The following is a 13,848-nucleotide window of genomic DNA, read 5'->3' as shown; positions in this document are numbered from 1 at the left end:
GTCATCTGTAACCTGCTCATCGTAACAATGGGTTAAAGCTGTGAAAAATAAATTAACCTCTGTATTTTTTGTTGAGTACTTTCTCCAGATCCTTGTTCAACCCAAGTGTTCAATTGACTTTGAATGTCTGTTTTAAAACACAATTTGAGGATATTAAACTATTTTTTTGCATGCACAAATCATTTCAAAGTAACTTTAGATGAAGTTATGTGGTTATGATTGTTGCCCTTGTGAGGTAACTAAGGGATCTGGGAGTGATGTCTAATGTATTTACAGCCAGGAAAGCCATGATGCATACCCCACAAGACATGCCACCAGAGGTCTCTTCACAACCCCCAAGTCCAAAACAGGTGCACAGTACTACATAGAGACATGACTACATTGAACTCTATTCCACATCAGGTAACTGATGCAAGCAGTAGAATCAGATTTAGAAAAACAGGTAAAAATACCAGTGGTGTAAAGTACTTAAGTTAAAAGACTTTAAAGTACTACTTAAGTCATTTTTTGGGTTATCTGTACTTTACCATTTATATTTTTGACAACTTTTACTTCACTACATTTCTAAAGAAAATAATGTACTTTTTACTTCATACATTTTCCCTGACACCCAAAAGTACTCGTTACATTTTGAATGCTAAGCAGGAAAAGGGTCCAATTCACACATTATCAAGAGAACATCCCTGGTCATCTCTACTGCCTCTAATCTGGCAGACTCACTAAACACAAAAGCTTTCTTTGTAAATTATGTCTGAGTGTTGGAGTGTGCCCCTTGCTTATTGTACATTTTTTCAAAAACAAGAAAATGGTGCCATCTGATTTGCATAATATAAGGAATTTGAAGTGAATTTTACTGGGTGACTTTCACTTGAGTCATTTTCTATTAAGATATCTTTACTTTAAATAAATAACAAATATTGAACCTTTATTTAACTAAGCAAGTCAGTTAAGAAACCGTTCTTATTTACAATGACGGCCTACACCGGCCAAACCCGGACGACACTGGGCCAATTGTGTGCCGCCCTATGGGACTCCCAATCACGGCCGGTTGTGATACAGCCTGCATTCAAACCAGTGTCTGTTGTGACACTTCTAGCACTGAGATGCAGTGCCTTAGACCGCTGTGCCACTCGGGAGCCCTAAGTATGACAATTGCATACTTTTTCCACCACTGAAAAATACACCTTACGGAACCTCGGGGACTTTGAGGAGACACACACAAAGGTACAGACACACGCATACGCACACATTGTAATATTGTTGTATGGTGGTATTATACATTTTCTATTGTAGATATGCATGTAGTTGTGTAATAATATTATATCATGTACTGTTTTATCTTTTGTTTTGTGTGTAAGTGTTTTAATGTGCTGGCAGCAGCAAATGGGGATCCCTACTAAATACAAATACAAATACAAATGATAGAGCAATGAGCAGCAGGCGACAAAAAGATTGGCATTGTGTGACCCATCCAAAGCTTTTGTTATATTATTGGGATCCACCAAGTAAACAAATCTGTAGAAAAAGACAGTGCTAAATAAAGTATCCTACATAAAATATACTGTATATTTCAACGTTTTTTCCCCCCATCATGACCACCAAGTAGTATCCAAGATGGCGTAGCAGTCAGACGTCTTTGTCCTCGTCTTGTCGTGTCCCATGTATATATCTTTTTCTTTGGATATCTTTTTATATTTTTCTAAACCTCAACTTCAAAATACTCTCCTGCAACCCGCCTCACCCAATGTGGTGTGGATATGTTTTTTTCTAAAGTATTTTTATTTACCACGGAACCGGAATCCCCCAACAGAAGCTAGCCAGCTCACTAGCTACTAGCTGGTAGTCAGCTAACCACTGCTAGCGGTCATCAGCTAACCTTTAGCTCGGAAAGCTCTCGCCAGTTTGTGCAACGCTATTCAAACCAGAGCATACCGGACCTATTTTCTCTCCATTCCCCTGGATTCCTACCGCAAGTTCTGAACGTTTTCACCTGGATCATCGCAGCTAGCTAGCTGCAATCTGAGTGACTATTCCTGGCTAATGTCTCTGTCCCGAAGCAAGCAACAATTAGCCTGGAGCTAGCCCATGCTAGGCCCATCTCCCAGCTAGCTGAAGAGGCCCATCAGCCATTCCTGGGCTACAATACCTGGACCCCTTCTACTGCCGGTACAGGGCACGGAACCCCGCCGATCCTTCACAACTGGACCACCGACGCAATCTGCTCGAGGGGGTACTCAACTGGCTCCTACGTCGCGACGTCCCCTGAATGCCCATCTTCTAGCCTGCTAGCCGCGGCCCGCTAGCTGTCTAGAGCATATTAGACTGTTAGCTGAATAGATCCATCGGCCAATTTCTTGGGCCATTATACCTATTTTTCCAATTGGACTTGGACCCCTCTGCTACTCGGAACCCTACTAATCCATCACGACTGGTCTATCGACGGCCCCGCACGCTGAGGCTAAAACAGACTTTCCTCCGTCGCGACGTCCCTCTAAGGTCCTTCTGCTAGCTTGCTAGCCCTGGCCTGCTAGCTGTCTGAACCGCCGTGTCTCCAGCCAGCCCAACCACTCACTGGAGCCCTATGATCACTCGGCTATGCATGCCTCTCCCTAATATCAATATGCCTTGTCCATTACTGTCCTGGTTAGTGATTATTGTCTTATTTCACTGTAGAGCCTCTAGCCCTGCTCAATATGCCTTAACCAACCATTTATGCGGTGACGTCACCTGGTTTAAACGTCTCTAGAGACAATATCTCTCTCATCATTACTCAATGCCTAGGTTTACCTCCAATGTACTCACATCCTACCATACCTTTGTCTGTACATTATGCCTTGAATCTATTCTATCGCGCCCAGAAACCTGCTCCTTTGACTCTCTGTTCCGAACGTACAAGACCACCAGTTCTGATAGCCTTTAGCCATACCCTTATCCTACTCCTCCTCTGTTCCTCTGCTGATGTAGAGGTTAATCCAGGCCCTGCAGTGCCTAGCTCCACTCCTACTCCCCAGGTGCTCTCATTTGTTGACTTCTGTAACCGTAAAAGCCTTGGTTTCATGCATGTTAACATTAGAAGCCTCCTCCCTAAGTTTGTTTTATTCACTGCTTTAGCACACTCTGCCAACCTGGATGTCCTAGCCGTGTCTGAATTCTGGCTTAAGAAAGCCACCAAAAACCCTGAAATTTCCATCCCTAATTATAACATTTTCCGACAAGATAGAACTACCAAAGGGGGCAGTGTTACAATCTACTGCAGAGATAGCCAGAGTTCTGTCTTACTATCCAGGTCTGTACCCAAACAATTTGAGCTTCTACTTTTAAAAATCCACCTTTCCAGAAAGTCTCTCACCGTTGCCGCTTGCTATAGACCACCCTCTGCCCCCAGCTGTGCCCTGGACACCATATGTGAATTGATTGCCCCCCATCTATCTTCAGAGCTCGTGCTGCTAGGTGACCTAAACTGGGACATGCTTAACACCTCGGCCATCCTACAATCTAAGCTTGATGCCCTCAATCTCACACAAATGATCAATGAACCCACCAGGTACAGCCCCAAATCCATAAACACGGGCACCCTCATAGATATCAGCCTAACCAACCTGCCCTCCAAATACACCTCTGCTGTTTTCAACCAAGATCTCAGCGATCACTGCCTCATTGCCTGCATCCGTAATGGGTCTGCGGTCAAACGACCACCCCTCATCACTGTCAAACGCTCCCTAAAACACTTCAGCGAGCAGGCCTTTCTAATCGACCTGGCCCGGATATCCTGGAAGGATATTGACCTCATCCCCTCATGCTCTGGTTATTCTTTAAAAGTGCCTTCCTCAACCATCTTAAATAAGCATGCCCCATTAAAACCCTTTTTTGAACCAAGAACAGATATAACCCTTGGTACTCTCCAGACCTGACTGCCCTTGACCAGCACAAAAACATCCTGTGGCTGTCACGTCCTGACCAGTAATAGGTATTATTTGTTATTGTAGTTTGGTCAGGACGTGGCAGAGGGTATTTGTTTTATGTGGTTAGGGGGTTATGGTTATTGTAGAGGGGTGTTTTATTTCTGTGTTCCGGGGTTTTGGTGTATGTTCTGTTTTTTTCGTATTCTAGGTTTCTAGTTTGTATATTTCTTTGTGGTCTGTGTGGCTCTCGATCAGGAACAGCTGTTCGTCGTTGTTCCTGATTGAGAGTCATATTTAAAGAGCTTGTTTTCACCTGTTTGTTTGTGGGTAGTTGTTTTAGCACTGCTTTTAGTTAGCCTGCTAAACTGTTCCTGTCGTTCTTTGTTTATTGTTTTTTTCGTGTTCACTTTAATAAATAAGTATGCGTATTCACGTACCCGCTGCGCCTTGGTCTCATCTATACGACACCCGTGACAGTGGCGTTCTGCATTAACATCAAATAGCCCCCGTGATATGCAACTTTTCAGGGAAGTTAGGAACCAATATACACAAGCAGTTAGGAAAGCTAAGGCTAGCTTTTTCAAGCAGAAATTTGCATCCTGTAGCACAAACTCCAAAAAGTTCTGGGACACTGTAAAGTCCATGGAGAATAAGAGCACCTCCTCCCAGCTGCCCACTGCACTGAGGCTAGGAAACACTGTCATCACGATAAATACACTATAATTGAGAATTTCAATAAGCATTGTTCTACGGCTGGCCATGTTTTCCACCTGGCTACCCCTACCCCGGTCAACAGCCCTGCACCCCCCACAGCAACTCGCCCAAGCCTCCCCCATTTCTCCTTCACCCAAATCCAGATAGCTGATGTTCTGAAAGAGCTGCGAAATCTGGACCCCTACAAATCAGCCGGGCTAGACAATCTGGACCCTCTCTTCCTAAAATTATCTGACGAAATTGTTGCAACCCCTATTACTAGCCTGTTCAACCTGTCTTTCGTATCGTCTGAGATTTCCAAAGATTGGAAAGCTGCCGCGGTCATCCCCGTCTTCAAAGGGGGAGACACTCTAGACCCAAACTGCTACAGACCTATATCTATCCTACCCTGCCTTTCTAAGGTCTTCCAAAGCCAAGTTAACAGATTAACGACCATTTCGAATCCCACCGTACCTTCTCCGATATGCAATCTTGTTTCAGAGCTGGTCATGGGTGCACCTCAGCCACGCTCAAGGTCCTAAACGATATCATAACCGTCATCGATAAGAGACATTACTGTGCAGCTGTATTCATTGACCTGGCAAAGGCTTTCGACTCTGTTAATCACCACATTCTTATCGGCAGACTCAACAGCCTTGGTTTCTCAAATGATTGCCTCGCCTGGTTCACCAACTACTTCTCTGATAGAGTTCAGTGTGTCAAATCAGAGGACCTGTTGTCCGGACCTCTGGCAGTCTCTATGGGGGTGCCACAGGGTTCAATTCTCGGGCCAACTCTCTTCTCTGTATACATCAATGATGTTGCTCTTGCTGCGGGTGATTCTCTGATCCACCTCTACGCAGACAATGCCATTCTGTATACCTCTGGCCCTTCCTTGGACACTGTGCTAACCTCCAGACGAGCTTCAATGTCATACAACTCTCCTTCCATGGCCTCCAACTGCTCTTAAATGCAAGTAAAACTAAATGCATACTCTTCAACCGATCGCTGCCCGCACCTGCCCGCCCTTCCAACATCACTACTCTGGACAGTTCTGACTTAGAATATGTGGACAACTACAAATACCTAGGTGTCTGGTTAGACTGTAAACTCACCTTCCAGACTCACATTAAGCATCTCCAATCCAAAATTAAATCTAGAATCGGCTTCCTATTTTGCAACAAAGCATCCTTCACTCATGCTGCCAAACATACCCTTGTACAACTGACCATCCTACCGATCCTCAACTTCGGCGATGTCATTTACAAAATAGCCTCCAACACTCTACTCAACAAATTGGATGCAGTCTATCACAGTGCCATCCGTTTTGTCACCAAAGCCCCATATACTACCCACCACTGCCACGTCCTGACCTGACCTGAGAGAGCCTTTTTTATGTCTCCTTTTAGGTTTGGTCAGGGTGTGATTTGGGTGGGCATTCTTTGTCCGTTTTTCTATGCTTTGTATTTCTTTGTTTTGGCCTGGTATGGCTCTCAATCAGGGACAGCTGTACATCGTTGTCGCTCATTGGGAGTCATACTTAGGCAGCCTGTTTTCCTTTGGGGTTTGTGGGTAGTTAATTTCGGTTTAGTGTTTTGCAACTGACAGAACTGTTTGGCTGTCGGTTTCTTGTTTTTTTGTTTAAAGTGTTCTATCTTTAATAAATTCATGATGAGCACTAACCACGATGTGCCTTGGTCTACTCTCTTCAACGACGGCCGTTACAGAACTACCCACCAACAGAAGACCAAGCAGCGTGGTTTGGAGCATCGGGGGGAAGGATGGACATGGGAGTTGGAACGTCAACTCTGGGAGGACAAGCGAAGGGAGCTATGTGAACCTGAGAGGCAGCCCCAAAACATTTTTTTGGGGGGGCACACGGGTAGTTTGGCAGGGCCAGGGTTGCTTACCAGAGGCAGCGTGGTACTGGTCAGGCCCCGTGCTATGGGGTGATGTGCACGGCGTCGAGGCCGAGTATCCACAGGCCGGTGTGCTCGGTGCCAGTGTCCTGCATTTGCCAGGGGGAAGTGGGCATCCAGCCAGTACGGGCGGTGCCAGTCCTGCGCTGGAGACCGCCAGTGCGCCTCTACGGTCCAGTGTATCCTGCTCCCCGCACTAGCCCTGAGGTGCGTGTCTTCAGTCTGGCGCCTCCAAAGCCAGCACCACGCACTAGGCTTCAAGTGCGTCAGCCCAGTCCAGTACGTCCTGTTCCCGCTCCTCGCACTAGCCTTGAGGTGCGTGTCTCCAGTCTGGTACCTCCACTACCAGCCCCACGCACCAGGCCTCCAGTGCGTCAGCCCAGTCCAGCTCGTCCTGCTCCTACTCCTCGCACTAGCCCAGTGGTGCGTGTCCCTAGTCTGGCACTTCCTAAGCCAGCCCCACGCATCAGGCCTTCAGTGCACAGTCCTCGTCCAGAGTGTCCGGCAACAGTGCCTCGTCCAGAGTGTCCGGCGACAGTGCCTCGTCCAGAGTGTCCGGCGACAGTTCCCCGTCCAGAGCTTCCCGCGACAGTGCCCCGTAGAGAGACGGCCCACAGTCCGGAACCGAGAGAGACGGCCCACAGTCTGGAGCTCCCAGAGACGGCCCACTGTCCGGAGCTCCCAGAGTCGGCCCACAGTCCGGAGCTCCCAGAGTCGGCCCACAGTCCGGAGCTCCCAGAGTCGCCCTACAGTCCGGAGCTCCCAGAGTCGCCCGCCTGTCCTCCGGCGCAGCCAGAGTCGCCCGGCTGTCCTCCGGCGCAGCCAGAGTAGCCCTCCAGTCTGGGGCCCGTGGCGAGGGACCCCGCTCTAGTGGCGCCACCTAAGTGGGGTGAGCCAGTGGTGGAGCGGGGTCTGCGTCCCGCTCCAGAGCCGCCACCGCGGAGAAATGCCCACCCAGACCCTCCCCTATATGTTCAGGTTTTGCGGCCGGAGTCCGCACCTTTGGGGGGGGGTACTGTCACGCCCTGACCTGAGAGAGCCTTTTTTATGTCTCCTTTTAGGTTTGGTCAGGGTGTGATTTGGGAGGGCATTCTATGTCCGTTTTTCTATGCTTTGTATTTCTTTGTTTTGGCCTGGTATGGCTCTCAATCGGGGACAGCTGTACATCGTTGTCGCTGATTGGGAGTCATACTTAGGCAGCCTGTTTTCCTTTGGGGTTTGTGGGTAGTTAATTTCAGTTTAGTGTTTTGCACCTGACAGAACTGTTTGGCTGTCGGTTTCTTGTTTTTTTGTTTAAAGTGTTCTATCTTTAATAAATTCATGATGAGCACTAAACACGCTGCGCATTGGTCTACTCTCTTCAATGACGGCCGTTACAACCACTGCGACCTGTACGCTCTCATTGGCTGGCCCTCGCTTCATACTCGTTGCCAAACCCACTGGCTCCAGGTCATCTACAAGTCTTTGCTAGGTAAAGCCCCACCTTATCTCAGCTCACTGGTCACCATAGCAGCACCCACCCGCAGCACGCGCTCCAGCAGGTATATCTCACTTGTCACCCCCAAAGCCAATTCTTCCTTTGGCCGCCTTTCCTTCCAGTTCTCTGCTGCCAATGACTGGAACGAACTGCAAAAATCACTGAAGCTGGAGACTTATATCTCCCTCACTAGCTTTAAGCACCAGCTGTCAGAGCAGCTCAAAGATCACTGCACCTGTAAATAGCCCATCTTTAAATTGCCCATCCAACTACCTCATCCCCATACTGTATTTATTTATCTTGTTCCTTTGCACCCCAGTATCTCAACTTGCACATTCATCTTCTGCACATCCTACCATTCCATTGTTTAATTGCTATATTGTAATTACTTCGCCACCATTGCCTTACCTCCCTTATCCTACCTCATTTGCACACACTGTATATAGGCTTTTTCTACTGTATGTTTGTTTATTCCATGTGTAACTCTGTGTTGTTGTATGTGTCGAACTGCTTTGCTTTATCTTGGCCAATTCGCAGTTGTAAATGAGAACTTGTTCTCAACTAGCCTACCTGGTTAAATAAAGGTGAAATAAAAAATAAAAATAATTAAACATGTTTCTGGATGGTACCCAGTCTTAAGTTGTAAACCTAGAGAGGAATTCCTCTCGACGCATCAGTGGGGCCCCAATCCACCTCTTGGGAAAATCTGTCAGAGTTATTCCTGTCACCCTTTTGGAAATACAGCCAGAGTCATTCCTGTTACCACTTAGGATATACTGCCAGAATAATTTCTGTGACGTCTATCGTTTCCCCCAATTCTCTCTTCCAGGCCCCTCCTCTTCGTTCCATCAGGGAGAGTGCTTCAGTGTTTAGCATGGTTCCTTTCCTGAACAGACCTTCTACTTTCCTTCCTGCATGGGACACTTCTCGTAGCCCCTCTGTTAGAAGCCTGCAAATGGAAACAAAAGGCTTTCATTCAATTAAACTAGTAACCAGATTTCTCGTTGAAAAGTTGAAAAACAACGGGCTTTCCACACAGAGAGAAAAAGCATCTTTCAATCCACTAACAATAGTTTTCTTTTGGTTTCAATCTGAAAACATTGTTTCTTTGAGTACAGGAATGCGCATTTTGTTTTGGATGTTGTTTTTTGACTTGACCTGGAAACCGGTTAGAAAGTTTAATCGAATAGGCCCCACAGTCACAGCTTCTATGGGCTTTCCTGCTGAGGTGGGATGCACCTTTCCTTCCTCAATTCAATGGTTGTGTGTTGGTTTTAAGCTTCAGAAAACCAGGGACAACATTCTTCCACCGTTTCTATCAAATTGGGCCAGATAAATAGAGTTGGGAACGAAGGGTTGGGAACGAACCCACTGGGCACACACTGGTTGAATCAATGTTGTTTCCAAGTAATTTTTATGAAATTACGTTGAACCAATGTGGAATAGACGTTGGATTTACATCTGTACCTATCGGGTATGCACATGGAGCAGCTGCATCAACTACGCTCCTCGTTACTCAGTGACTACCACAATGACATGTCAACGGATGCACACACATAATAGCAAAAAACTTTTGCTGCCGGATGCTGCAATCGACAAATCAGATTACATGCAAGAGCTTTGACATTCAAAGAAACACAACGTCCTCTTGGGTGGTATTTAGTTGTTCAGTAGCTTACCAATTCCGGACATTGTTCGGGACTGAAGACATCTCAACCCTACAGCAATTTATAAATCAGCCAAATACCATATGACAAAACAACTGGGATCAAATATACATTTAAAGTTTTGTCTGGTTAAAGTGAAAATGTAAAAACAATAATTGATGTGATTTTCGATCTTCTACAAATGGCAAGCCCACCCCACATGGCTCGGACAACTTAAGCCCTTTGGTTTTCAGGCCTTCAAATGTCGAGTGCATGGACATCTAACCACATCACCGGTAGGACAATTGATATTTAATCTGCATCAAATTATTATTGGCCTATTAGATTTACTTGATGTCTGACACGACTATTGTTCACAGTTGCACCTAACAGAAACTGACAAAAACAAAAACTCTGGCAAGTGAGATAACCCTCGTTGAAGGGATACTTCAGGATTTTGGCAATGATTAAAAATGATCTTCTTCTCAAGAGTCTTGTGGATACCATTTTTATATCTCTGTGTCCAGTATGAAGGTAGTTAGAGGCTGTTTTGTGAGCCAATGCTAACTAGCGTTAGTGCAATGACTGGAAGTCTGTAGGTATCTACTAGAATGCTGTGTGTGTTCAGAATGGAAAAGGGGAGGAACAAGCAGACCTCAGATATACATGTATCCCAAGTAAACAGAAACAACCTAGACTTCTAACTAGTCTAAGTAACCATGGCCATCCCACATATCTATGGGAGAGGTTTATGCAGAAGAAAGTACTGACTGTGATACGGATTGTGGGCTGAAGTACAGCCCACCCACACAACACTATCAGAAAATGTCCAACAGAGCCACATACAGAATAGAATGACCTAACGTTGGAATTATAAATATGTGGAACATTCTGTAATCTTCCAGTGATTATAAGCCCCACCTTAGTTTCTCCAGCCATGGGAGTATCAGACCAGCTTACTCCAACCAAACAAACTTAATAGGTTAGACCAACTTGTGACTCTGAACTTTTCTATCCAAAGCCAACCATTGTTTTCAATTTAAAAGCTCTATTTCCTCACCTTTAAGTCAAGTCAATGTGCATGTGATTATTGACTGTTGTGAATATGAATATGAATTCAACTTCCAGCACTCAGTAAGACATGAACCTGATACAGTATGACTGTGTTTTGTCAGATGAAAGGTGGGTCAGCAGACAGTCTTTCCCATCCGTAGTATGTTCAGCACTGCGCTGGCCAAGCAAGACTATTAGCAGTAGCAACTTGCATGAGCATTAATATAGAGACCTCATTAGATTAGAGACTGTATTTGTCTGTGGTTATTTATTAGCTATAAGGGAAACATTCCAAAGCTTAACAATGCTTGCTGCTTCGATGGTAAGGTCAGGGAGGGCATGGTATCCCCGTCCATGGACAAATAAGCACAGAATATCCCACTTTTTCTCAATCAATATTTGACTGTTTTGCAACTTTCCCATCCCTTTGAAATTGTTGATGTGGCCAATAGAGTGAGTAAGAGAGAGAGATGTTTACACGGTCCTGAACTTTGTCTCTTCCCAAATCCTGATTTGAGTTAGGAGCAATTGTGACAAAGCAATGATGTTTCTCAATAGGTATTTGGTGTCTTGCTTACTTTATTGCTTACAGTACATAAAAAACACACACAAATAGCCTACTCTCCCTAAAAGCAGATTTTGTTCAGACTTTCAAAGCATTTCTGAGTGAGCGACTAGACACAATCGTGGATGAACTTCACATGTACAATTACATTTAGGTCATTTAGCAGAAGCTCTTATCCAGAGTGACTTACAAATTGGTGCATTCACCTTATGATATCCAGTAGAACAACCACTTTACAATAGTACATCTATATCTTTTTTGGGGGGGTTAGAAGGATTACTTAATCCTATCCCAGGTATTCCTTAAAGAGGTGGGGTTTCAGGTGTCTCCGGAAGGTGGTGATTGACTCCGCTGTCCTGGCGTCATGAGAGAGCTTGTTCCACCATTGGGGTGCCAGAGCAGCGAACAGTTTTGACTGGGCTGAGCGGGAACTGTGCTTCCGCAGAGGTAGGGAGGCGAGCAGGCCAGAGGTGGATGAACGCAGTGCCCTTCTTTGGGTGTAGGGCCTGATCAGAGCCTGAAGGTACGGAGGTGCTGTTCCCCTCACAGCTCCGTAGGCAAGCACCATGGTCTTGTAGCAGATGCGAGCTTCAACTGGAAGCCAGTGGAGTGTGCGGAGGAGCGGGGTGACGGGACATGTACCACTGTGCATCTCTACTGCTCTGATTGTTTAACTGAAATACAAACATATTCCACTAATTTCAAGAGAAACTCCAAAGTCCCATCACACATATTTCCCATACTAGCTGAATAATGGTGAGGAAAGCGGGAATTAAGCAAACCACAGAGAGGGCTATAAATTAAAATGTATTTGTACTCTTCTGCTGGCCTCAGGGTTCTCCATTACCCCTCCTGGGCGCCATGAGTCTTACACATTCCATTTGATCACATCCCAATGGGCACAGATGTCAATTCGACCCTTATTCTACAATTACGTGGAAACAACGTTGATTCAACCAGTGTGTGCCCAATCAGAAAGGCCTACTGTTATCCATTAAAGCTGAGCCGCACTATCCTATTGTGCAGAGTGGATCACCACAGTGTTCAGATGACTTGAAACGTACCTTTAGCTACTCAATAAACCAAAACAAACAAATGACAACAACCTGCCTGGATGGTATTATGATGATAATGCATCTTACAGGCTACCAGTGACTAAGTACAGTCTTACCGATGCACTTGATCTCGAACCCTCCGGGCGGTTTGAGTGCTCGCCTCGTCCATCCCTCTCTGAGCACCTCGAGGTGGTGTTCCTTCCCTTGGATCAGCAGGACATCCTCGTCAATCCAGCCTAGGAAGAATGTCTCCGATATCGCATCGGTCACTTTCTTATTCCAGAAGTGCTGCATGTTGGCGGCTTTGAAGTCGGCAAATATCTCGTAGCCCGTGTGATGTTGCTGGAGCTTGTCGGTTACCGCGGGCGACTCCTCGGCGCCAACCCGAGACAGCACGATGCCCAGGGAGTGAGGCGCGATCTGCAGAAACTTATCCATGTCTCAAATTGCTTCGTTCTCCGCTACACCATGAATGATAACAACGTCCAATTTCTCAGAGCAGTATGTTTTATTCCGTACTTTGATATATTTCCAAAACGAGCACATCTTTTTGATGTTTTAATCTTGATTTTGGTCTATTGAAAACTGTAGGCTACCACACAAACCTGACAGCACACATTTGATCTGCATCACGCAAAATGAAAATGTAGGCTATAGCCTATTCTTACAATACATGTTATCACTATCTGTGTCCAAAAACGAATCTCAACATGTCGAACGTTTTTATCAGGCGACAGTAGCATACCAATTTAACAGACAAATTAACTCTCAAGCCCAAGCTTTCCCATATGGCCTTTCAAAGAAAATAGGTGAACCAATTATTCCATGATCCACTTCCCAAAACGGTGAGAATACCTCGTGTGTGTACATCGATCGATCAGTGCACAGGGATTATAGCTGCAAGTGCAGGCGATGACTTCATCGTTCTGCCGTTCATGACTTCATTTGGTGCGCAAAGGCAGCCTAACATTCAACGAGGGCGCACCGCGTCTCCGCATTCATCCAAAAAGGAATAAATAATCCAAACTGGGTTACATTCTCTTCTGTTCTGTGTAAAACGTCTGACACATAGCCTAGTGTATACCATTCTCAGTCAACCCCTCGGTTCTTTGAGAAGATAGAAGCCAATTCGAAGAGGAACAGGACCACCAAATATTCGCTCGTAACTCCACCTACAGCCAACCCTCTGACCAAGATGAGCTCCATACCGGGGCATTGCAACAGGTGAAAATACAAATATTTGAGTCAAATGACAGGCGATGGAAGTATAGACTACCTGTGTAGGCAGACTGGTCTCATAGACTAGACGTAACATACATGTAAATCCGGGACACTCAAATTACGATGATATGTTACCTTTGGTATGGTTACATAAAATACCAAATATTTGTATAACGAACCCAAGATAGACCAGAGCCTGTCGTTTCCAATGGGAGTAAATGAATCACAGTGGGCAGAACAAGCAAGGAGGTGGGTACAGCCAAGCACAAGCTAATGAGATCCCATTAATGCATTCTAGCCTTTATTTGCATATTTCA

General features: G+C 45.6%; 1 protein-coding gene across 7 annotated transcripts in view; it reads right to left on the bottom strand.

The window, feature by feature from the left end:
* The window catches only part of LOC115202050 (storkhead-box protein 2-like), a 316,252-nt gene extending 302,662 nt beyond the window's left edge, over positions 1-13,590 (bottom strand). For 6 of the 7 annotated variants that reach the window (XR_003879889.1, XR_003879887.1, XR_003879888.1 and 3 more), the window contains exon 1: positions 12,427-13,590. Coding sequence is in view for 1 of the 7 variants with exons in the window: in XM_029765903.1 (XP_029621763.1) it covers positions 12,427-12,748 (322 nt within the window). In the remaining 6 variants the exon portion in view is untranslated. The remainder of the gene's footprint in view (positions 1-12,426) is intronic. The other variant, XM_029765905.1, reaches the window with a different exon arrangement.
* Between the last annotated feature and the right edge of the window lie 258 nt (positions 13,591-13,848).

The sequence above is a fragment of the Salmo trutta genome, chromosome 11 (assembly GCF_901001165.1).
Source record: "Salmo trutta chromosome 11, fSalTru1.1, whole genome shotgun sequence".
NCBI classification, from domain to species: Eukaryota; Metazoa; Chordata; class Actinopteri; order Salmoniformes; family Salmonidae; genus Salmo; species Salmo trutta.
The sequence above is the reverse complement of the archived record's forward strand: the minus strand, read 5'-3'. Positions and strand labels throughout refer to the sequence as shown.